The 23085-nt window shown below is 37.3% G+C and overlaps 1 protein-coding gene across 4 annotated transcripts in view; it reads left to right on the plus strand.

Moving 5' to 3' along the window:
- RALGAPA1 (Ral GTPase activating protein catalytic subunit alpha 1) overlaps positions 1 to 23085 on the plus strand; it is a gene marked incomplete at its 5' end in the record, with an annotated part of 134358 nt that overhangs the window by 105676 nt on the left and 5597 nt on the right. For all 4 annotated transcript variants that reach the window (XM_081999992.1, XM_081999993.1, XM_081999994.1 and 1 more), the window contains one exon: positions 18575 to 18699. In XM_081999992.1, coding sequence (XP_081856118.1) covers positions 18575 to 18699 — 125 coding nt within the window. The remainder of the gene's footprint in view (positions 1 to 18574; positions 18700 to 23085) is intronic.

The following is a 23085-nucleotide window of genomic DNA, read 5'->3' on the forward strand; positions in this document are numbered from 1 at the left end:
GTTTCATCTGCTCTGTGGTTTTATTCCTTGCTCAGAATACTAGTAATGCTATTTTTCCATATTATAGTATTTTAAGATTAAAAATTTACTAAATTTATCATCAAATATCAGTCGGGCATGGCAGATATCCTGCTTTAACTTGATGCTTGACATTTTCATTGCTGCAGCTGTGTGAATATTGCCATTTTGGGTGGGGTTTTTGCATTGATTTGTGGAACTTGCTTTAGTTTCCCCTTTGAGGATTCTGCAGTCCCTCACTAGCTTTTGCTGGCCTGGCTTTCTTGTAACAGTACCCCCTTCCCAACAGGCAGCTTACACGCACACAGTAGCAGGTGACACACACAAAATACTTGTGTTGTCTCATTCATGAAGCCACAGTACCCCCTTCTCTATCTCATAGCTAATGTGTTTCTTCTTCACATTGTATTTGTCGTTGTCGTAAGACGTACATGCTCATCTCCTGAATACACTCCAGCTGCACGTATGCTAGGAAAGCTTCTAAGACTCATAACTGCAGGTGTAGTAATTGTTGAGAACAATATTTTTTCTCTGATGTAGAATAAGGAGACCAGTAGTTAAGGGATTGTTAAATACTCTTTATTTACTAAATTGCATTGAAATTCCTGATCGGAATACTTTTATTCATGGCTTGCATCTCAGAGCAAGCACCTAGTCACATCTGAATTCAGAAGCTACCATGTGTAGAAAATGGATCAATACTAAATATTTTGAACAATAGAATGAGTGGCCTCATATAAAATTTTACTTGAACTTCCTTGTATTAACAACAAATGTTAGCCAGATGCAAAGAAGTACACTAAGATAGTGTTCTTTACTGAGCGTAGTAATCACCTCCAGTGATCCAACTTGTTAAAATTATTTATGTGGTACAACAGAACGACTAGAAACCTTGTGGGAGTGGAATTCCAAATGTGAAATAACTTGTGTTACTTTTTACACATTGTACACAAATTTTGGAGTGTTAACAATTATTCCAAATTATCTGTACTTCTAGTGCAGTTAGTGCAAATAGTACAGTTCAGGCACCCTAATGCTTTCTGTCTTATGCAGTATTTCCCTCATGAACGATGCTACCTAATATGTAGCTAGACACACAGCAAGAAATAGTACTTAGCATCTTTTAAATCTGAAATTCGTTTAATTTTTAGAACATCTGGAATATAGGTGTTCTATGTATATAATCATCATAGCATAATTTTCACCTTTTCATAATCGACGAAGTTTTCACCTAATGCTGAGAATTCTTTGACCGATTAGATTTCTTTTTTTGTATCGTATGAAACAGATTAATTTAAATAGCAAAAATATAACTAATGTTATAATATTTTAGATAATAATATAGAATGTTTTAATTATTCAGTCTACAAAATATTATAGAATGAATCTTAATCTAAATTATTTGATAAATTAATCTTTGTTATCAAAATGGGAAAATTTACATTCCCCATATCTTTTTTGACATTGTATTCCTAAACAGTTGGTACTTGATGTATTGTAGCTAACCTTTTTAGACAGTTGTCTTCCAGAGAAAGAGAAGATTTTAACCCTGTATGGCATCTGACAAGGCAGTTACTTCGTTATGCATAAAATAATGTGTTGGAGTGGTTTGTTGAAAGTTTCCTCTGTATGAAAAACTCACAGCTCAGAAGACACTTTCTTGCTTGATGTGATACTCAGCTGCCCCAAGAAAGGGTGTTATTGGAACCGGTAGTGTCACCATTTGTTGTGCCTGCTTGACCATCATATGCCTCAGGATAGAACTGCAGATATTGGAAAGCTTATCTTTAAAAAGAAAGTGTTCATTGTTAATGACAAATAGTGAGCAGAGTATTCTTCAGATTCTCTGGACACATTTGTGTCATTTAATTAAGACTGTTTGTTTTGCATTTTCAAACTGGAATTTGTGAAAACTCTGGAGATTTCTCACTAATACAGAAACTTAGAAGTTAAAGCTGGAAAGCACTAATTTTGGCAATGCCAGTTTCCCTTCCTCTAAGTCCAGTAAGTTTTCTGTCTTATAGATGTATGAGCATCTCTAAGAAAAAAATGAATACAGCAGTACTGTATCAATAACTGTGTATCAAATGGAAAAGGTATAAGGACTGCTTTCTCTTCTTAAACATGTATCATGAATTCCTGTTTCATAGTGCCACTAATTAATTTTGATATAGTGAAAGGAATGATGCATGCCTTTATAATTGCTTTTCTAATATGTTCTGGTTTAGAATTCTTTTGAAGTGCCATACGCCAAGATTCTCAGCAAACTTTGCTGTATTTCTGGCAATACAATTTTGGTACAGGACATTTAGTAAGATTTTAATATACCTGTTAACTGATTTTTCTGTCATCACAGGTGAGAAGAAACAGACATTAAAAATAATGCTTGATACACTTATTAGATACTACTCTATGTTCTTTACAACAAATAATTGAAAATTTCAGGATTTCAGTGAATATTTATTCCCATCCCTGAATCATAGTGGTGTAGCTTTATCTGATATGAGCACAAGTAGGAGCCATGGATGAGTTCATCATATGACCCCCGCTGTTTTTTCCAGAAGAAAATAGAGTTATTTCTAAAATCTATTTTACTGTTTAGCAACGGAAATTGTTTTTCAAGTTCAAGCCAGAATCATAAGGTAGAGAATATGTCTTTCCTGTACTTTGACTTCTTCAGTTTTGCTGTTCTCCCGAATCCTATTTCTGCTGACAACTCACTTGATCTTTTAATAATTAAAAATGTGCTTAATTAAATGCCTCCATGCAATGATATAACGTGAAAAACTGAAGCTTTCCAAGGCATTTCTAGGGTATAATAATAATAATAGTATTCCAGTTTCAAGGAATCACGTGTAACAGTTTCTCTGTGCATTATAAGAAGACCTAACTGTAAGAGGAAAGTTTTATCTCTGTATGTAATAGTCATGAATGTGTGCGTTTGTCCATGTATGTGTGTGTCTACTTCTAGGTATGCAATGACAGTAATAGCTATTTTTATTATGTTTATAGAATTTTCCCCCTGAACTAATACATCAAATTAATGCATATTCCTTTGATGTCACAAGTATATTTGAACAATAAGAGATTGTTGTAAGGAAAGTTCTAAGGGAAACACCAGAAAGATTTGGTTTCTTCTAAGCCATGGATGGCTAAAGTACTCAGAATGGCAAACCGCTAATGAAAAAAAAGCAAAATGAGCAGTCCTTAAGCAACTACTGCATTCATATCCTAGGTTGGTGGTTTAATGTGTTATACAGAAAATTGGTACAGCTTGAAATCTCTTACGCAAAGGAATTGTATAGATGGTGGCAATGCAGTGTAATAGAATCATCAAGTAACTTTTGTATGGATAACATTGCACTGAAGTTTGCCCAATTAAAAAAAATGCCAAATGAAAAACCAGCTAAGATTCCAAAGCATAAATTGTGCTATTTATGTTTGTTAAGTATGGTTTGAAATCCTGTCTTATGGACATCTTACCTAACTATGTATCTAATGCTGCTCAGTAAATGAGGAGAGTATTGATTGGCATGTGCTGCTTAAATCGATCACTTTGACAGCCAGAATTACAGTCATCTGTCAGTATTAATGACTGTCTTTCAAGCCTTGATACCTCTCCTTCACTTGTCTTGTCTTGCCTCACTTCTGTTTGAAGTGCATTTTCTTGCAACCTCTGGTTTTGTCAGGTACTTCTGTAGTGTTTTTTTGTCCCCTGAGTCCAATTTATTGGCTTGATCATGCAATTAGAGTTAAAATGCAACACCAGGGAGCAAAAGTAGGCAGTGTTCTGAGTAACAGTTGGACCTCAGAGGTAGTGCAAGCCCGACTCAGCCATCATTCATTAGTTACCTGTTGAAAGAATAGAATTGTTTTGCAATGAATAATTCCAAAGCATCACTTTAAATGCCCTTGATTTTAGCCACTAGAGACAACTGATTGAACCACCATTTGTGACAGGTTTTTAAACTCTTGCCTTAGTGTTTTTCATGTAGACACTTCAAATAACTCTGAGAAATACTTGCAGATGTGTGTACCAAGCTGCTGGTTTTACTGCATTTCCACCTAGACATACACATCATTGCAGTTGGTTTTCATACATTTTTAATATGAGTAAACTGAAGCGTGAAGCTTGAAAACTGTGTTGTTATGTAATATATTTTCATGTATATAGTCTGTCAGATTTTTAGCAAAACACACGTGTATACTTTTCTTTAGCAGCAGTTCCGGATTTGTACATGTTCAGGTAAAGATATTTTCTTCAGTAATTGCACTGCTGCTAATCCCACAGAACCTGCCTTCTGTACCCCAGGTAGCTCTTCTGTCCCTGCCTCTTCTTACAAGCTGTCTGCAGGTGTGAACTAGGAGGCTGGGAGCACCTGTTAAAAAGGTACAGTGTAAGCATATGGGTTTAAGGGTAATTAATGTTGTTGTCATCACAAGATATCTATAACTTGTTTTTTTAATTAGTAGTGCAGCTTTATTTATTAGTTACTTTTCCCTAATGAAATGCATGAGACTCTCTTGAAAGTGGTAAAACAGCAAACTATCAAATGAGACAAAACTGATTGACTCTAGTAATACAGTTTTCTACTAATAACTGCACTTACGAAGAGCTGAGTGCTCTGTTGATGTTGTAGACATTTACAGGGGAGACTCAAATCTTTTTGTACTGTTAAGAAAAATATATTCTGGGTTCTTTTACTTCTACATTTTTTCACAAATTGAATTAACCCGTCTGAAGGGGTTTATTGGTTCTCCTGATTTCTGTATAAAATATGGGTAGGCTTATGCCGGTGGCATTCTGGTTTAGAATAAAAGGATGTCAGTGGGCTACCCTGAAAAGCAGTGAAGTGCTTTATCAGCCTCCCAGAACTGCTGAATTTGCATCAGTCACTACAGATCGCTTGAGAGAGGGGAGTTCTTTGTTACTGCATTTTTTTAAGGTAGGGATTTTTTGTATGTTGTAAGCTGGAATTCAGTAGAGCAATCCCTCTTTCATTACAAAATGTGGTTTAAATGTGTATAGATCCCTCTCTTAAACAAAAATTTGCAGGGAGAAGGCTAGGAGTCCTTAAGCTGGAATGAAAAAGATAAAGTAGTTCAATCTTACGCAGAGTTGATTGCGTTGTACATAATACAAAATGACAGGTTTTTTTGTTAATACCTACTTAACCTTATTAATTAATTAAACATTTTGGGTAACAAAAGCCCTTTGTTAATATGTTAAGACTCTTGCCCCCTTAAGGTGTTAAAATTCATACAGATTTCTTTGATAGCTCTCAGAAGTCTGTGAATAAAAGCAGGGAAGATTAAACCATTTTCCCTGATATTTCTAAGATTGAAAGAAAGAAATGTTTTTAAACTATTTAAGCCCTATTTTTATGTTGCAAAAGACAGCATTGTTTATTGATTTAATCCTTTTCTAGTCATAAATTCACCCCTAATAACAGATAAGTGACTTGCAAACAACTTGGAAGATTTCTATGTTAAAACACTAAAAGCCATGTATATATAAAGAATAAGTAAATACCATTGTGCATGGTTGATTCTGATATTTAAATTGCTGGGAAAAGCGGGAGATTATTTGTAACAAGCAAAACTGACAAACAGTAACGTCTGTGAGATAGAGTGATGTTTTCGGGTGAGTTGAATAAGAGATTGGCAAACTCTGCGTCATTCTGCATATGGTAATCAAGACAGTTGGGGCATGCTTTCCAGAGCCAACAGAGGGATTAGAAGATGATAGGTGTCCCCCCCCCAAAAAAAAGAGGAGATTAATAGAAACTAGCACATTGGTTGTCTTTGTTCTCCTCCAGGTCTGTATCTCAGTTACTGAAAAAAGGGGTTATATATAATATCTGTCAGTATATGGAAATACCTAGCTGGAAGGGGAATGTACTTCATGTAACAATATTCACTGATTGAACAGGTCAAAATTACAACAAAAAAGGCTCTATGTATGTAGTTTGTTCTGTATGTGCCACATACTTAATAGAAAAATGGACTAAACTAACATGAAGCAAGGATTAAAAGTTAGTATTACAGCAATTAAAATTACCATATGGTAGTCCGAAGGACATGAGTCCTAATCATAGCCTGGCCAATCAAATTAATCTCAATATACTTTCTAGACATTGAGAAAATAGTTTAATTGCTGATTAACTGCACCTGAATAGATCTGTGGGTCACAAATGTATCTATCATCTCCTGAATGCTTCTCCTCCCAAACATTGTAGAACGCAGGCTATTGGAAAATCTTTTAATTTCTGCTTGCCAAACCATAGTTACCGTCCATCTGTTCTTGCCAATTGTGGAAAAAGGTCAGTTTTCAGCAAAGCCATGCATTTCACAGAAGGTATGTGAAGTGAAATTTCACAGGGGACACGATGGATCCTGATTCTTAGTGATAAACCTTTGGGGCCAGCAGGGTTGGCATATGGTTCAGCATGATATGAAGGCTTGGGTTCCCTGGCTTCACTTCTTTGGCGTGGAACTGATAAAACCTGGCTCTTAAGTATTGTTTCGCTGGACACCAATCATGGGCAGCAGGAACTGCCCATTTAACTCTCTGTGGGAAGGAAGCCCAGGCTGTGTTCACAATAGTGCCATTGTAGTGCTGCAGGCTGCTCTCAACAGCTTGACAGCAGTAGGGAGGAGGGCGAAGGGCTGCTCTACTAATTGCCCTTCAAAATAAAGAGAGAGGGAAGTGACTGAAAATTAATACTTGTTTTCTTCATTTAAATAGAAGCAGCCTGTCTTTGAGTTTTAAATATAGTTTTTAAAATCGACTTTACTGCCCTCCGAAGAGACTTATAAGTAGATGGTCTCGTACCGGTACTGCAGCAACCGAGGGTAAAGAGAAAACACTCTCTTCAACTATAAAACAAAACAAAACAAAGTAGTTGTAAAGTTTATTAGAGTACGGTTTGGAATTAATGACAAAATTCCTCGTGAGAGAAGTTTTCTTTGTTACTACTTAGTGTGGAATTGCAAATTAATATATATCTATATGTGTGGTCTTTTTACTGGACAGTATTTAATACTAATATATTTTTTATTTGTGTAATTTTACAATTTGTAGCGATGTCTTAGTGAAAGGCATTTTCTTTACTGTTTCTCTCATTGATGGATATGTCTGTATAGGCAGAGAAAGTATTTAAGGTAGAAGTTTAAATATCTGAATGTAGGAAGTGGACTTAAGCATTCATGTTAATACCAGAGAGCAAAGAGCCAGTTTTGCTTCTGTATTTTTATACTCATCAACCTTAATTACTTGAGTTAACACCGGTGTAATGCTGAGGGTCAGGGTGAGGATAAATCCCTCTCCCAAAATCAGGAGTTAGTATGTGGGGCTGGCCTGTGCTATTCTACGTTATTTGTGGGCTGAAGTGATGACTGCGACACTTTAACAGCTCTCGTTGGCACATTTGGTGCAACATCCTTAATAAACTGCAGTCCCTGGGCGTGCTGGCCCCATCGCCGCCCGAAGCCGCGGCTGCCTGCGAGCCGTCCCGGCTGCCGGCGGGAGCACCGCTCCACGGAGGGCCCGAGGCAGCGGCAGCTCTACCGGGCTTCGGAAGAATCAGCGCAGCGTACCCTGCGGGCTCGGCGATTCCCGTCGCGGGTACGTTAGGAAGGCAGATCCTCCCGGGAAGCTGGACCAGGAATTCTGCCTGCATAAGGGCTTCGGCACTTCGCTGTGTGTTTTAGCCTCCATAGCTTGCTACGAAAACATGGGTGGGTGGTGGGGTGTTTGTAAATACTGTCATTAGTCTTCTGACCACACAGCCAACAAATTTAATGAGTAATCTGTTACAGTGTTGAGGTATTCATCCTTCCCGTACTGCTAGCCGTTTGATCTTACTATCGTCTTAATTTCATGCTAAAATGCAGATCGGGGTTTGTAAAACCAATACACAATAAATGGTACCGAAACGGAGACTTTCTGCTATCTGTTTGTGTTAATATGCTCCTGCTATATTTCAAACAGATAATTCATTGAACGCCCATTCTTCCTCTTACTGCAGAGTAGATTATATTTAAGTCAAGATTAATGGATAGATTCTGATGTTAAAACCCAGTCTCTGAGCCTGTTGTTCCCTAGAGGCATATAGTGCATTAGTTTAAGCCAATATGCTGCTTATCATAGATACTATGACACTGTCTTAAATGACAGTTTACTGTACTTTGTTACTGCTTACTCTGGTAATAAAATCACTATATTGTGTTCTTGATAATTACAATATTAAATAGAAACTTAATTTGATTACTGCACATTTAGATACAGATAGTTCTTAAGTAATTGTCCACTGTAAAATTTCTGATACTCATTTTTTCTCTCACGAGGTGTGTTCTGTCAGTGTCTAAGCTTAATACTTAGTTCAGTCACCTTAGTGGAAAAAGTGCTGAAAAGAGATCTACAATGAGATTTTTTGGTGCAAAGGAATATCTTTTATCCTATGGTTTTTCACTTGAACTTTGTTGTTTTTAAAATCCTTCCATAAGATGCTTTCATTTCCGAAAGTCCTTAAATAACTTCTGGGTTCTACAGAATTGAAGAATTCAATAAGTATTGTTAATTCAGATTTTTTTCCCTTAACTTTGAAATTGCTAGAAGTCTGAGCATCAGTTTTGTCATTTTTGCTGCCTAAGCAGATGATCAGAATTAGAAATCATTCAGTTCAGTAAGTATAGTCTAAAAATATATATACTATTTTTATAGGATTATCTTAAAAATACAACTTTTTATATAGCTGTTTTTTTGGATAGTTTGATTCCGGAGAATACTTATACTAAAATTAAAAATTTATGTTAAGTCTTGCACTCTAATTCTGCATATCTTTCTAAGTGCCTTTTGTAAAGAAGCTTGGTGCAGAGTGGTTACATTTTTCATTTCATAATTGGGCGTTTTAAGCGGTTAAGCATAGCCCAAATTTTATCCAATTCCAGCTTGTGTTAATGGTGCTACACTCACACTGCCTTAGCACCTGTTATGGGGTTGGAGTCATCTGGCAGCCCGTGGGACTTAGATAAAGAAGTACCAGGTGTCCTGCCTGTCTCTTAATTGAGACGCAATGTAAACAATATAGACTTGGCAATATGGTTATAGGAATGGATTAAAGCCCAGCTTTGTCTGCGCTGATGAATCACAGCTTTTTCTTCCTAGATGATGTTATAAACCACTGAAGAATTTAGCTAGCTGTAAGATCTGATGGAAGAACAGAAAAATAAACAATATATCAAGGATTTTCCTAGAAGGACGGTGTTGCAGAATGTTAAATGTATTGGGTTTTCCAATGAAAATGTAAGCATCAATTACCATTTCTTGCAGTAATTTAGCAATTTTGAAAGTGCTCACAATGTAAAAATGAAGATTCTTATATAAATTCGGTTAAAGTCAATGCCTTTCAATATGTAATGGCAAAAAGCAATAGCATTGACTTGGAAACACTCAGTGGCTGCAACTTTATCTAACCTATGCTTACTTTGCAGGACTTCTAACCATTTAACTATAGGGTAGATATAGTGGAAGTAATCTCCTTTAGCTGTAAGATTAGTACTCCTATAGAAAAAAGCCTCTAAATGGCAAAAGTATGTGTTGTTATAATTTTCCCAGTAACTTTTAATTTATCACAGATTTACTGAACTTTCTAGTAGTGTAAAAAATGAAAAGTAATTTGCATTATATTCATTTAAAGAATGATGCAACTATTTGCATTGGAAACAAATTTGCAGGATCTGGAATGATGGGATTAATTTGTATGGGTTTATCTATTATATATTCCCTTATTTTCTTCATGAAGAGATATACCTCAGAAATCCCTTTTGCAGTTACAACTTGTGTTGAAAAAGGTTTTTATTAAAGATGTTAGATAGGACATTTTATGTTTGCTTGAATTCTACAGTCTTAGTCTATTACTTGTTTTTCATAGTTTCATTTTTTAAGAGAGATACATTAATTAGTAGATGGTTATAAATACATCTTAAAATTAGTGATTTTGGATAATTAACACTGAGTCTCTTCTGCAGTTTTAAAATATTTTCATGAAATGCAACATAAGAGTTTACCTTTAAAATACAGCTTTTATTCCTTTGAGGTTTATGTTCTGTTTTTATTAATAAGAATATATTGTTACATTTTATTGCAAAAGTGCTGTGACTAGTATTGAAAAGATGGTTTGAGTAGAGAAAAAAATCACCTTAGAAGACTAAAATTTTTAATTCTTTCACCTGTTTAGTAGTGTCAAGCATAGTCATTTTTTTTCTCCTCTTTTACCTAAATAACTTGCATGAGATATGAGGAGAATGAACTGAATTCTGCTTTGTGAATCATCAGTGTTGGGGCTAAGTTCCAATTGCATATGCAGAAACTGCTTTCGTTTACAGCATAGCTGTGTAACAGATGCACAGAGCAAAATATTTATATGCCAGTTTCAATACTGGCAGTATTTAAGAAACAGAAAAGAACCCAGGCTGACTTTGAGATATCAAGTTGACTTGAGTAAACAGAAGTTGCAGCTGGGGGGGGAAAAAAAAAAAAAAATCTCTGTATTTGTATACTGTGCAAACTAGATGTGGAAATCAGTGAAATGCAATAAATAGGGAACACCATGATGCCACTTCTACAGAGTCACTTTTCAGAATATAAGAGAACTTTAACTATTCCTCTCAGTGTGGCCAGTTGATACTGATCACCCACCTACGTACAAAACGCAGCTAGTTGCAGGGCTTCCAACACTGGATCAATAGCAGCCCAACTTACATCCTTAATTCTAAGAGCCAACAAAGAGTACAAATTGCTGCGACTCAGTATGTGTTCAGCTGGTTTGACAACCACTGCACAATCTCTTCTTTCAGAGTGAGATTTCCCAGAAAAAAACCTTCCATTTCTGTGATGAGTGGGTTTTGTCCTGTCTTCCTTCAGAAGTCAAACTTTGCTATGGCTAAGTTTTTCTTTCAGCTTCTGTATAACCTTGGTTCTAACCTGTACTTCTTATCTTTTTACTGGAGGCAGTCCTCCGTTCACATTTTGACATCAGGAATTGTAATTTACTAGGAAAAATCTGCCCAATAAAATTGATGCTTTCATCATTTTAATTACCTCAAACTGTAGCAGTTAATTCTGTGGGGTTTGCGCACCTTCTCAGGCCAGGGAGCAAGAAACTTAAAGTCTCTTACCGATACAGGCCATTCACGGTGCCTCACTGTTTCTTTGTTTCCTCTGGTCTTCAGTAACCTGGGAGCATTTTTGTATGATGGCGATGATACAGTTCTGTTTTTTTCTAGAAAAGAGGTGTGCTTCTAAATTTGCTGAGGGGGCAAATGTAGTAAACAGAAGAGTACCATCTTAGGTAGCTTTTCTTAAAGTATTCTTAATCTCTTTTATATAAATAGCGTATACATGCAGTTAAAAAACCTCTTGCAGGTGTCCATTGATCCTACAAGCAAGTATCTCTGGGTGGAGGATTTTCATTTTCCAGTTAAGGTCGGAGCAGTGCTTTGGTTTCTGCTTGTCTAAATTATTTTCCAAATGCCTAGCTGACAAAGTCATACTCTCCACAATCATATCAATATATATTGACTTCTTAGATGATTTTGCTAACAGTCGGAACTGCCAGGGATGCAGCTGTACATGTACTTCTGACAGTAGTTTGTAATTTAACCTGAAAAAGTCCATCTTGGTATTTAGAAATGCATTCTCTGGCTTTTTTCTAAGAAATATTTCTAGGTGATCATCAAAAACCCCTCTTTTTCCTAGCACCAGAATCAAAGAACAACAGGTACTACAAACTGTCAATATTGTGATCACATATTCCAATATACAGTTATACTGTGATATACTACACAGTGGTGCACGTATGTATATATACACACATGCACATAAACATCAGGAGGGAAGCTTTATGAATAAAACTTTGATGGAAGTGTCTTTCTTTGATTTTCATTCAGTTTTTGTGAAGGGGAGACATAGTAATGGGAAAAATATTGAAGAGCCCACATTTTCCTCCCTTTCACAAAAGGAATCCTTTTGCTATAATTATCTTTTTTTTTTTTTTAAGAAAAAAAAAACCCAATGACCATCAGTAGGGATGTAGAAATGCCTGCGGCATTGCTGAGCTTACAACTTGGAACATCATAGTTCTAAGGTACTTCCTGAACTATCATGATCTTGATGCATTTTAAGTCATCTTGAAGTCATCTACTAAAATGGAAGCTGAGGCATGACATTTTATTGTGTTATCTGAAATGATAAATACTTCTTTTGACTTCTGGAAAAATACCAGGTTTCTGCCATTGGTGACTTTAGGTGCTGCACAAATGCATTCCTTTTAAGTTTTGTTGAACAAATGAAATATTGATCTGACATTGCAAATATTTCCATCACCATGTTAGTGCATTAATGAACTGTGCATCTCTTCAGTCCTTTTTTAAGTTTCTGTCATTGAGTAGATTTCCCAGCATAATCCTTCTCTCCAGAAGCTGCTGAGGAAATCTGTCTTGGTAACACATTTTCTATATGGTTTTTTTTTCCAAAAGTCTTGAGAGCATTTAGGCATATGATGACTCTGTTGATCTGACCTAAGTTCCTCCCACCTGGCCTTACAGGTGCCCGAGTCTAAAATAGAGGTGATGAGAGTCCCCACACAGCAGATGCCTGTAGTCTTGGATGCCTCTGAAGTTCACAGGTATCTAAAGCTTTCACTGCCACCCTTCCCTGCAGATTTTCCCACTTCAGCACACACAGGAGCTGCCTGAGTCTCTCCTGTATCCTGAACAGCTAAACGCCCAGTTCATGCCTCATTTTATCCATTGAGTAGGTAGGTATTTCTTTGCTCATCTGACCTGCAAGGCAGCAATGCTAAGAGTTTTGAAGGTTTACTCGCTGGATTAGAGCCCACACAAACACAACAGGAGGTAACTCCCTAGTTACATCAATCAGCCAGGAAATGAGAGCGCGGTTTCCAATTTTGAAGCCCCATCTCCTGCCTCTTACAAAACTGTTCCAGCCATTGGGACTGAGGACATTTTGTAATCAGGCACACTCCGTTCACTCCTGAAATTGCTCTTCGTTTCATAAAATAAGATCTCCTCTGAATCACAGGGAAAGTACATGCTCATCTGTATCACCTAATGGTTGTGGTACTTTCCTGAGAGAGGAGAGTCCCTGCATTCCAGTCCCTGCTCAGGAAGCATTTGTTATCAAATGGTCTTTGGAGCAGGCACTAGGATTTCTTCTCCAGCCCTTTTGTGAGTCTAGCACTTAGATGCTGTGGTAATAGACAAATTACAGAACTGTGAAGTATCCTTAATTAAAGTCTTGGAAATTTTACACCATGTTGAAACTGCTTTTTCTTAATTTTTTTCAGCCTTAGGTTAAGGAAGTTTTAGGATTGGTATTCCCTGGATGATTGTGACATGGTAATCATGCATCCACTCTTCTTTAACTGCAAAATACTAGATAGATTTATTGTAATGCATTTTATTCAGTTCTAAAACTTACAGGCAGACTTTGTCCTAAAGTCTGAGAGAGGTGTGAATAAGAAGAATGGAAAGAAAATGAAAACGTGTAGTCAGAATGACACAATCTATCTATGGATATTACTATGAGGAGATGAATTACACAGGAGGACTTGAAAGATGGAGACAGTAGAAGAGGCTGAACAATGGGAAGTACGGGATTTTGTGGGGATTGCATGGTTAAAATTACAGGAAAGGAAAAATAAAGACTAAACAACTAGAGATGTAGGAAAATGTAGCAAACAGATTTCCTCATCAAATCGAAGGATGACAAAGCCATGGATAAAAAAAAAAATTATGTGAGGAAATTGTTTTGCGTATAAAAGAAAAATATTAAGATGGTGGATGAAGTTGCAAGGAGGGGAACTGTTTTGCTTGTATTATTGTGGCACATATATATGCTTAGCATAGACCCCAGTCTCATTATCCTGACCTGGTGTACAGCACAAGACAGATGTTGTTTGTCCCCCAGTAGTAAAAAAGCCAATTGTAAAACTGAAGACCACAAATGAAGGCAGATACAAAATCCAGGGAAATGTGAGGCAATAGCAGACAGCATGAATAGTTGTGTGACCTACACAACAACGGACTTAAGTCTTCCAAGGTGTTTTCCTTGGTGCTTTTTAGATAACCATCGTAACGAAAGGGAGAGCTCGAAGGAGGATTGTTTTGTGGACACTTATGGAGACCTGGTCCTAGGCTAAGAAGCCATGCAGAAGAAAGTACAGAAGTACCTGTCTAAAAATGTTAACACGAGAGAGAGTGACTGTCTTGTGTTAACTGACTGGAGGCAAGAGTAGTTTTGATAAAATTGATCAAATAACATGAAAAAAAAGTAGCCTGCACCTGTGCTAGGGAGTGGCAGACCGATGGCACTGCCTGGAGAGAACGCCCCGTCTAAGCAGGATGTTCAGAAAGTGAGCTCTGCAGTGCTCCGAGTAGATACAAGGAGGAAAAAAATTCATTTGTTGAGGTGAAAGAAAAAGATACGACAGTAACTAAGATGTGCTTAGTTACTAAGCACATCTTAGTCTAAGAGCCTAGATAATTTACTCATGTAGGTGGCTAGGAAAAGTTTTAGCTTAGATGATGCAAAAAGCATCTGCAAGACGTAGATGTGTTCTGCCATAGGAATCTAAGCAGGGCTTGCGTAAAAAAAGGAAAAGTGATACAATCAACAGAGATGGAGAGCTATGAGGTGAAGACATGAGGTACTGCTTTTCAGACAGATTAATTACAAGCGGGTGATCTGACAGCCAGGATTTCAGTGCTTGTTCCCAAGTACAAATCAACAGGTCTTAACAAAAATCGCATGTTTATCGCAGTAATAATGGAAAGTAGAATATTTTCACTATTAATAGAAGTAATTGCAGATTTAGACAATAAGTAAAATAGATTGTAATGCAAGTGAAATCTCAGCTGGAGTGACTACAGCCTGAGTGACCTATAAAGGTACAATTTCAGATATTTTTTCTTGATTGTATTTTTCAGATCAAGATCTTCTGAAAATGTATAATGAAGTAATTAGATTTTTTGTTATGCTTTTTGCAGATTATATATATCCAAGTTTTTAGCTGATAGATTTGGGTGAGTGCCTGTATAATTAATGTATATCTTACCTTTTTATCTGTTCCCTTTTGTTCTGGTTAGCACCTTCTTCAGAAGCAGAAAGCTCACAACATTGTTGTTTAAGTGTTTAGTCACTCTCTGTGCCAGAGTCTTTCTCCATCAGTTTGTCCGTGCATCCTTCCCATTCCATCTTAATTGCTGATGCCAGTGGCAACATCCACTCGCAGTAAGAATACAGCTTGCATTGCCCCGTTATTACTAGCCATTGAGTTTGTATGTGCCATTCAATTTGTAGGTGCTAATAACTCTTCCCTAGAGAGCAGCATTTTAAAGAAATAAATGTCTAGCCTATTAGAAGTAATGTAGAAACTAACTAGTATGGGTTTACGGTCACTCTTGCAGATAGTTGCATTCAGCTACAGCGTAGAACTGGAATACCTCAGCCACAAAAGCATACAAATTTGGAGTTTTACAATACTAGAATGTTCTCAAAGTATAAGCGAATAGAAGATAAAAGTATCCCGATCTCAGCTACTCAGTCTAATACAGAAAAGGAGTTCTTCTGAGGAGAGCATGTCATTTCTTAGTGCAGAATACCACAAGCTTCGGACTTGGCATTCACATCAGATTTTTGTTTTGTTTTTAAGCGGGATTCTGTTTTTAACAAGCTGCAGATGGCTTTGTGGGTTGTTAGGACGAGCAGCAACCTGGCTAGCTGAATTACATTTCTCTGGGTGTAGTAAGCGTGCATTTGAATTAGACTTCTAGAACTGATATACGCATGTCCTCTCCACTATGTAATGAAAACATCATTATCCTCCTCGGTCAGCATCTGTGTCAAGACTTCTTTTTTTGGTTAGGAGACAGGTACCTAGATTGGAGAATGGAAATGTCCTTATCACATTCAAAGTGGTAACTTTCCTTCATTTTTGCCTTATTTGTGTATAAGCTTTGGCTATAATAGGGTAAACTAAAAGGTTTCCTTTAGAGACCTTTGAAAGTAGAGCATTTTAAAAGTAGGTAGGTGTCTCCACCCTACTTTTTCATGAAACATTTTACCCATTCAAGCAGACTTTTAAAAACAGCTTGTTTTGATAGCAGCCTGTTCTCCTGTGGGCCTTCAGCCTTTGCTTCCTGGCAGCACCTTTGGTGCGAAAAGAGAGTGATCAATTGGGAGACTATCAGTGCCAGCATGCATAGAGTGATAAGTTAACACACCACTGGGAATTTCTAGGGCCCACCAAGATACTTCACTTCTAATGTGCTAACAAGCTCATTTTTCTACCTCTTGCCTCTTCAGTTATTTTTTTTCTCAGAAGAGCTTAGAAGTTGAGTGCATCAGGCATAATGAAAAGCTCTGTAGGAGGGAGAAGCAATAACCCCATTTTTCCCTTTTCAGCCAAATAGAAAATTAGTTTCTGGTAATACACAAAGGCCAGTATTTTTTGTGCAAGGGGCACTGCTGTGAATCAAAGGACTCTATTAACTGCAGAAAATTCAGCAGCTGTGAATCTCCCCCAATGAAAAAAGTGCTTTTCAACAAGTTGTGAGATACGTAGTAGTATTTAGACTTCAACCATCAGTTTCATCCTCTACCACTTATACATAGCCTCTTAAAAACTGTGCTATATCACTGTTCTCTGTTAAGGCTAAATACTGTGTTTATCCCCCAACCTAAGAACCATTACAATGGGAGATTTTTATATTTTCTCTTGTCCCAGTGCTTCTATTACAGCTTCTCCAGCCTGAGACTTCTGCCGAGGTTCAGCAGTCTTGGGATCCAGAAAGAATTTGGAACACTGTTTTTGGAGGGAAAATTGTTTCCCAGTTTCACTGTGTAACCAAGTTATGGTCTAAGGAAGTACAATGATCATTTTATTCACTAGAAGTTGTTTTCAGGTAATATATTCTCTATGCATTTTTTCATACTTGGATATACTGTAAATTGTACTGTAAATACAGTACAGAAAACCACTGCAAAAAGGTTTCATAGGAAAAGTTCTGCAATTGTTGAAGTATAATTTTAAAAGCTAAGATGAAGGGTATTGCTGCCAGCTGTAATTTGAGGCTGAGAATTTTATTGTTTATCATAATGGAAAATAGTATCATTATTTACTTTAAATGTTAACACTTGTTAATCAACATGCTTATCATTTGTAATGCAGTTTTTATGTCTGGATTGCTAAAAAATGTGTGCAAGGTATTATCCCCATTTCACAGGTGGTGAAACTGAGTCAGAAAGGTAGTTTCCTCACTGCCCCTGTCCTCCCAAAAAGAGCAGCAGACCTGAAATCAGACCCCAGAACCTTCAAGAAACTGATTCTGAGTGCATTCCTCCACAGCATGCTGATTTGTGTGGGTTTTCTTAGGGAAATAAAACAGAAATTTGTAAGGAGAAAATTATCTCACTCTCTACAAGTAAAGTACGAAAAAGAAGTGTATACAAGAGTAAATGCCAGGAGAAATTTCTGATGATTTTATGGTTCTGTAAGGTAGCTGGAGAAGGTCTCCCTAATTCAACATACTGAGTCCAGCTGGAGGACTTTGAAAGTTGTGAGAGAAAAGGTTAACTGATTTCTCAGTTCAGGAACTATACGACATGAAGTCAGCATGGTAGTTTTTCTTGATAATTGTATGTTGCTGCCTGCTGTTCTACATTTTGACAGCCATTTCCATAGTTGCTTTCATGAACAGCAGAAATATTCTCTCTTTTTCTCGCTCTCTCTGTGCTAACAGCACAATCAGGCCTGCTGGAACAAGAAGCCTGGAGAGGGTTCTTCAAAAGCAACAACACTTCAAGATACCGGTCTCTTGTCAATAATATTGGAGAGGGAGAACACAGGGAAAAGGAAGAAGTACAGTATTTTGCTGTCAGTGCCCTGCCGACACCCTGTTAGCCAGTATTTAAGGGTCCTGCAGATTCTTTACAAATATTCTTGCTTGTTTTAACGGCATAATTGACAAGGTGTTTTTCTCAATACTCGTAATTTTGCTATGTATTTATCTTAAGTGCGTGTGTGTGTGTGTGTTCAGGGATTATGGAAGCAGTTTGTTACGGAACAGTGCAAAATAATTTATTTTCTTAATGCTAAGGTTAGTTTTCATGCTACACCTCTTAAAAAATTGTAATGTTTTTGTATTTAATTGTGACCAGAGTACAACCGAATCAGTTACTTAAAAGAAAGTATTTAGGTTGCTGCTGTTTGAAAAAAATTGCAGAAAGTTTTGTATCGTGAAAAAGAGGTAGTTGAACCATAAGTTTTACATTATTTGTGCTTATGTGACAGCTAATATTACTTCAGTACATCAGATAATAACATAGTTATGTAAAGAATTTAAAATAAGTACAATCACTGAAATGCATAATAAGTATTTAACAAAACCAAGAATTCTGAATTACTGGGTACTGATATCTAGCAGTTACAGTACATGATATAAATTGATCCTTAATTCTTGGCTAAACCAGTTATGAGGAGAGAGCACGATACCTGCAAACAATTGTTCAACATCATCTAGAGCCTACAACTTTTGAGGATTTTGCTGCTCAGGTTTTCTGTCCAGCACCTTACCACCATTTGCCCTCAGAGACAGGTAAGAAGTACAGTAAAGAACTGTTTTCATACAATCTTACTTGAAATGCAGTATCCTTGCTTATAAAAACTAAAAATGCACACCTTCACACGTCACTGAGAGTCACCATTAATATGAAAGACTGCATGTACGTATTTGAGAACCTGGGCAAAGTTGCTTTTAAATATTTTTTCTGTTGCCTGGCATCGTGAGGCAGTGCCTGGCATTAAGATTTGGCTAGCTACTTTAATACAGCAGTGAGACCCTGTGCATTTTACTGCTTTCCGCTGTATAAAGTCTCCACAGAAGCACTGGAACTCCTTCATCCAAGCTAATTCAGGTAGATACATTCTTTAATCTAAGTACACCTTCCCTGTAAGAAAGTTTTAAATCTCACTACATTTTTAGAATGTAAAGTTTTAAACTGGAAATCTGAGAACGTTGCAATCATCAGTTTTGCTTCCAGGTTATTAGCTGCAAAGTTGGCTTTAAGGTCATTTTTGCTTTCCAGTAAAATACCCGTTTTATAAGAGGATACTGCATTTTCAGTTACTAATGAGAAAAATCAGTAAAAGAAAATGAATAACTCAAGGCCTTCCTGTTCTGAAATTTCTTGAACTCCTTATGATTATTTCATTATTTTATTTCCCCTCTTTTTAGATCATTAAATATCAGTTCTGTTTATCTGAAGGTAAGACAAAGTGTCCAAAAAACCCCTTTGTTCCTCTTACTTTTACTAGAGCACTAAGCTTGTAACCAAATTGTATGCGAACTTTCCTTGTTGCCCTTGTTCACACTAAAAGGAATTTCACGCTGATTGAGAAATGACAACTACATCTTCTTAAAGTTTTAGTCTTTTACTAACCTCAGGTCTGCATGAAGCACTAACACTGGTTCTGGGATTAAGGTAACTAATGATAGAGACAGTTGTTGAATGAGTAACACTTTATTGTGTTGACCTTTGTTTCTCAGCATGAACAAGTAGTACTGGATGGCAGTGGTGTGTTTTGTACCCTGTACTGTCTTTCATTGATGTTGTAAGACATTCAGCAGTGATAACATAGGAGAGAAGGAGAAGAAGAATGTGTAACACTTGAAATTCCTTGTTCAGAAACCTTTATTTAATGACGAATAAATCAAAATACTTCGATGGAAAAGCTGTAAATCTAAATAAAATAAATTTTGTAAGAATAAATTAATTTGGCAAGTTGTTATCTCAAAATTTGTTTCTCAATTGCAAAAATACGCAGAAATTAATTCTAAAATTATGGAAGAGTTGTGATAGGATTACAGAAAGAGTGATTGAGAGATGTTAAAACGTTGAGACTCCTTCGCTTGAAAATGTAAAACATAAGTAGAAATGAGGTGCAGTTTCAAAGTATAATAAGTGGTATAGTTACGCCAGTGCAAATAGTCAAGACCAAAGGGAAATGAAAGTAATTAATTTAAAACAAATTAAATCAATATAAAAGAATAGTAATATAGTTTAATGTATGAAAACATTTTAATAGGAAAAAGCTGTAGCTAGAAACATTAAAAACAATAACCAGGGATACCAATCCTTGCCACATTTCCTACCTAATGCACTCAGTAAGTATTCAACACCAGACACTTTGGGATGGCTAGTATATATTGTATATATTCTAGCGCACTTGTATCGGTTCTGCCTTTTGGCAGAATTCCCTTTCAGAAACCTCATTCCAGGATAAATCGTTCTGCCCTCTTCCTCTAGTTCATTCCTTCTGGGTGAAGCAAAGCTGCTTTTCTGTACTAGCTCGGTGCCTTGGAGAACACTGCTCTACAGTGGCAGTTCCTCTATTCCTTTAAAATTGTCCTAGTCATACGTGGTGTTCTCTAATGTGATCTCGAAAAAGGTGATGATTTTTAGAAACTTGATTTTAGACTTAACTTTTCTATCAAACGTGTAATAATTTTCTGCAGGAGTCTCATTAATAGGAGCTTGTGATGTATTTCGCACCTGTGTGTATGCGCGTGTACGTAGCATGAAACATGATGTCCTGTCCTGAGGGCCACTTTCTTCTGGACCTCATGCTGTGCAGTGGAACTGACCAACACATCAGTGTCAGGAGCAGCCAGGAGCTTCCTAGGACGGACACGCAGCCCAGTGTGACCCGGCGTCAGAGGCAAACAACCTGTCCCCAGACCTGCCTGCCTGAGCTTTCATTCCAGCACAGGGATGCTGGGGATGCTCTGGCAGTCCTGCTCGCAGCCGGGGGGCTGACCCCTGTTCCATCCGGGGCTCCTGGGGCTCTGATACTCAGCTTCAGAACAGAGGTGCCTGGAGTAGCACCACACCATCTGCCTCCAAGCTGACTCTGGAGTGCACAAATTCTAAAGCCTGAGGCAGGTATAAATTAACACTGCAGTCATCTGCCAGAAAGGTTACCCCAGGGCTTGGGGTTAGCCTGGAAACCACTGGTTTCCAGTTCTAGCAAGGGGAGACCTGTGAGCGAGGTGGCTGTAGATGACCCAGAACTTTGATGGACCGTGATCCCAGGAGAGTGTCCACCAGATGGACTATTAAAAAACTACATACCCCTATGATTCCAGGGTCCCTACTACAGGCAGATTTTTTGAAAGACGGCTGAAGAGCTCTGAATTACGCCAGGATTGCATAGAGGAGCAGCACAGGGGGCCTGCCTGGGAATCCACACACATTCATCGCCCTCAAGATGACTCGGACAAAACCTTGCAGGCTCACTGCCAGACATTTCTACTATGAAAATTTCTGACCAGCTTCTAAAAACACATCACAATTCTTTTTTTAAATACAAAATATTTCATTATGTCTGTTTTTTAATGAAAAATAACTGACCAGAGGAAACTAGAAAAGTTTTCTACCTTTCTGATATTACAGACTTGATTCTTTAATTGGATCATGATCTCCAAGATTACAATTGCTCGATATGTTTAATTTTTATAAAAGACTATATACAATTTCTTCTTCTAAGGAAGATATATGGAAACTGTGAAGCTACCACAGCCCATAACCAGGTGTTGTAATTTTGTTGTTGTGATCACATTGGCCAGTTTCAGCATGCCAGTTTTTTCATTTGAGCTATGACAATCAGAGCAAATATAGGAGAACATGCCATTCAGTAACAAACTATTTCCTCAGATGGACATATTTTATCAAAGGCTTAGCCCTCAGCAAAATCTCTTTCCTTCCTTAGAGTGGTCGCTCTTCAATACAATGTGATTGTGGCTGCTGCTGGTTTATCTAGATATCAAAATATCTGACAAGTCCACCTTCCCATGTTTAGGAACCTGACTAGTGTAGTGGATGTGTACATTTTAAAAAATTTAGATTTACCTGCATTTAATCACAGAGTATAGTTCAGTTACCTCTGTATTTTTTGTGTTGACTGTTAAATAGAGTAACTGCAAATACTCTGTCAAATAGCGTAATTCCTGCTATACAGCCATTGAGTAAACCAGATTTCTGTGACACCAGAATAGGTTGAGGGAACTGTCAATGGCAAGCTCGATGATATTGAAGGGCTTATTGACTCCATGATGCTAAGATTCTGAGCTTTAAATTGTACTGATGTCTTGGGTTTGGTTTTTCTCCATCTTCTTTTTTTCCTCTCTTCCTACTAAAAATAGTACCTCAGTGTAGTAAACCTTATAAAGAAGGAGTCTCTCTACATTAGCCGTAGTATTTTCCTTGTAATAAAAGCATCAGACTTTTTGATCCCAGCTATCACTCCTTCTATTCTCAAGCCTGCGTTCAGAACAATTCTGCTACCTCACTCCCAAAGCGGGGATGCCAGCTGACAGGCAGGGAAGCAGGGAATGTAGAGGTAACGATACTTCAGCCTTGCACATGGGAAACTCAATTCAACAGCCTGCATCTTAATCTCTTCTGCTGCTTGTTTGCTGTGTGACTTTGAGAATCTTTTTGGCCCTGTTATTACCCCTTCGCAGATGAGAATGGCAGTGCTTTTCTCACTGTAGAAGGGTCTAAGCAACACGTGTTGATGGTAGTGGTTGAAGTTTATGAGTGGAAGTGAAGCTGAAAGACAGAAATGAGGGCTGTATGGCTGGCAGGGCTGAGAAGAGTTTCTCATTATCCCTTCTCCAGTCCAAACTTAGGAAATATTTTTTTTTCATTCCAAATCAGAACAAACCCTCAAAACTTAGTGAAATTTTCCAAAAATTTCATATTGGAACAACTGAAGCTGAAACTTTATGCATTTCTGAACTATTGTCCTTAACTTGACTACTTGGGTGATAGTAAACTGAGGATCCTCAGCACTTGAAGGCAGTAAATTCAGTGTGGACTGATGGAGACCCAAACAGATAAATTTTCTACATTTAATGAAATGGGTCCACTGAAAACAATAGAGTGTGATTGTCCAATTGAAAAGCATCCAGTGCATACAC

Source organism: Phaethon aethereus (assembly GCF_964289735.1).
Source record: "Phaethon aethereus genome assembly, chromosome: 5".
In the NCBI taxonomy this organism is placed as follows: domain Eukaryota; kingdom Metazoa; phylum Chordata; class Aves; order Phaethontiformes; family Phaethontidae; genus Phaethon; species Phaethon aethereus.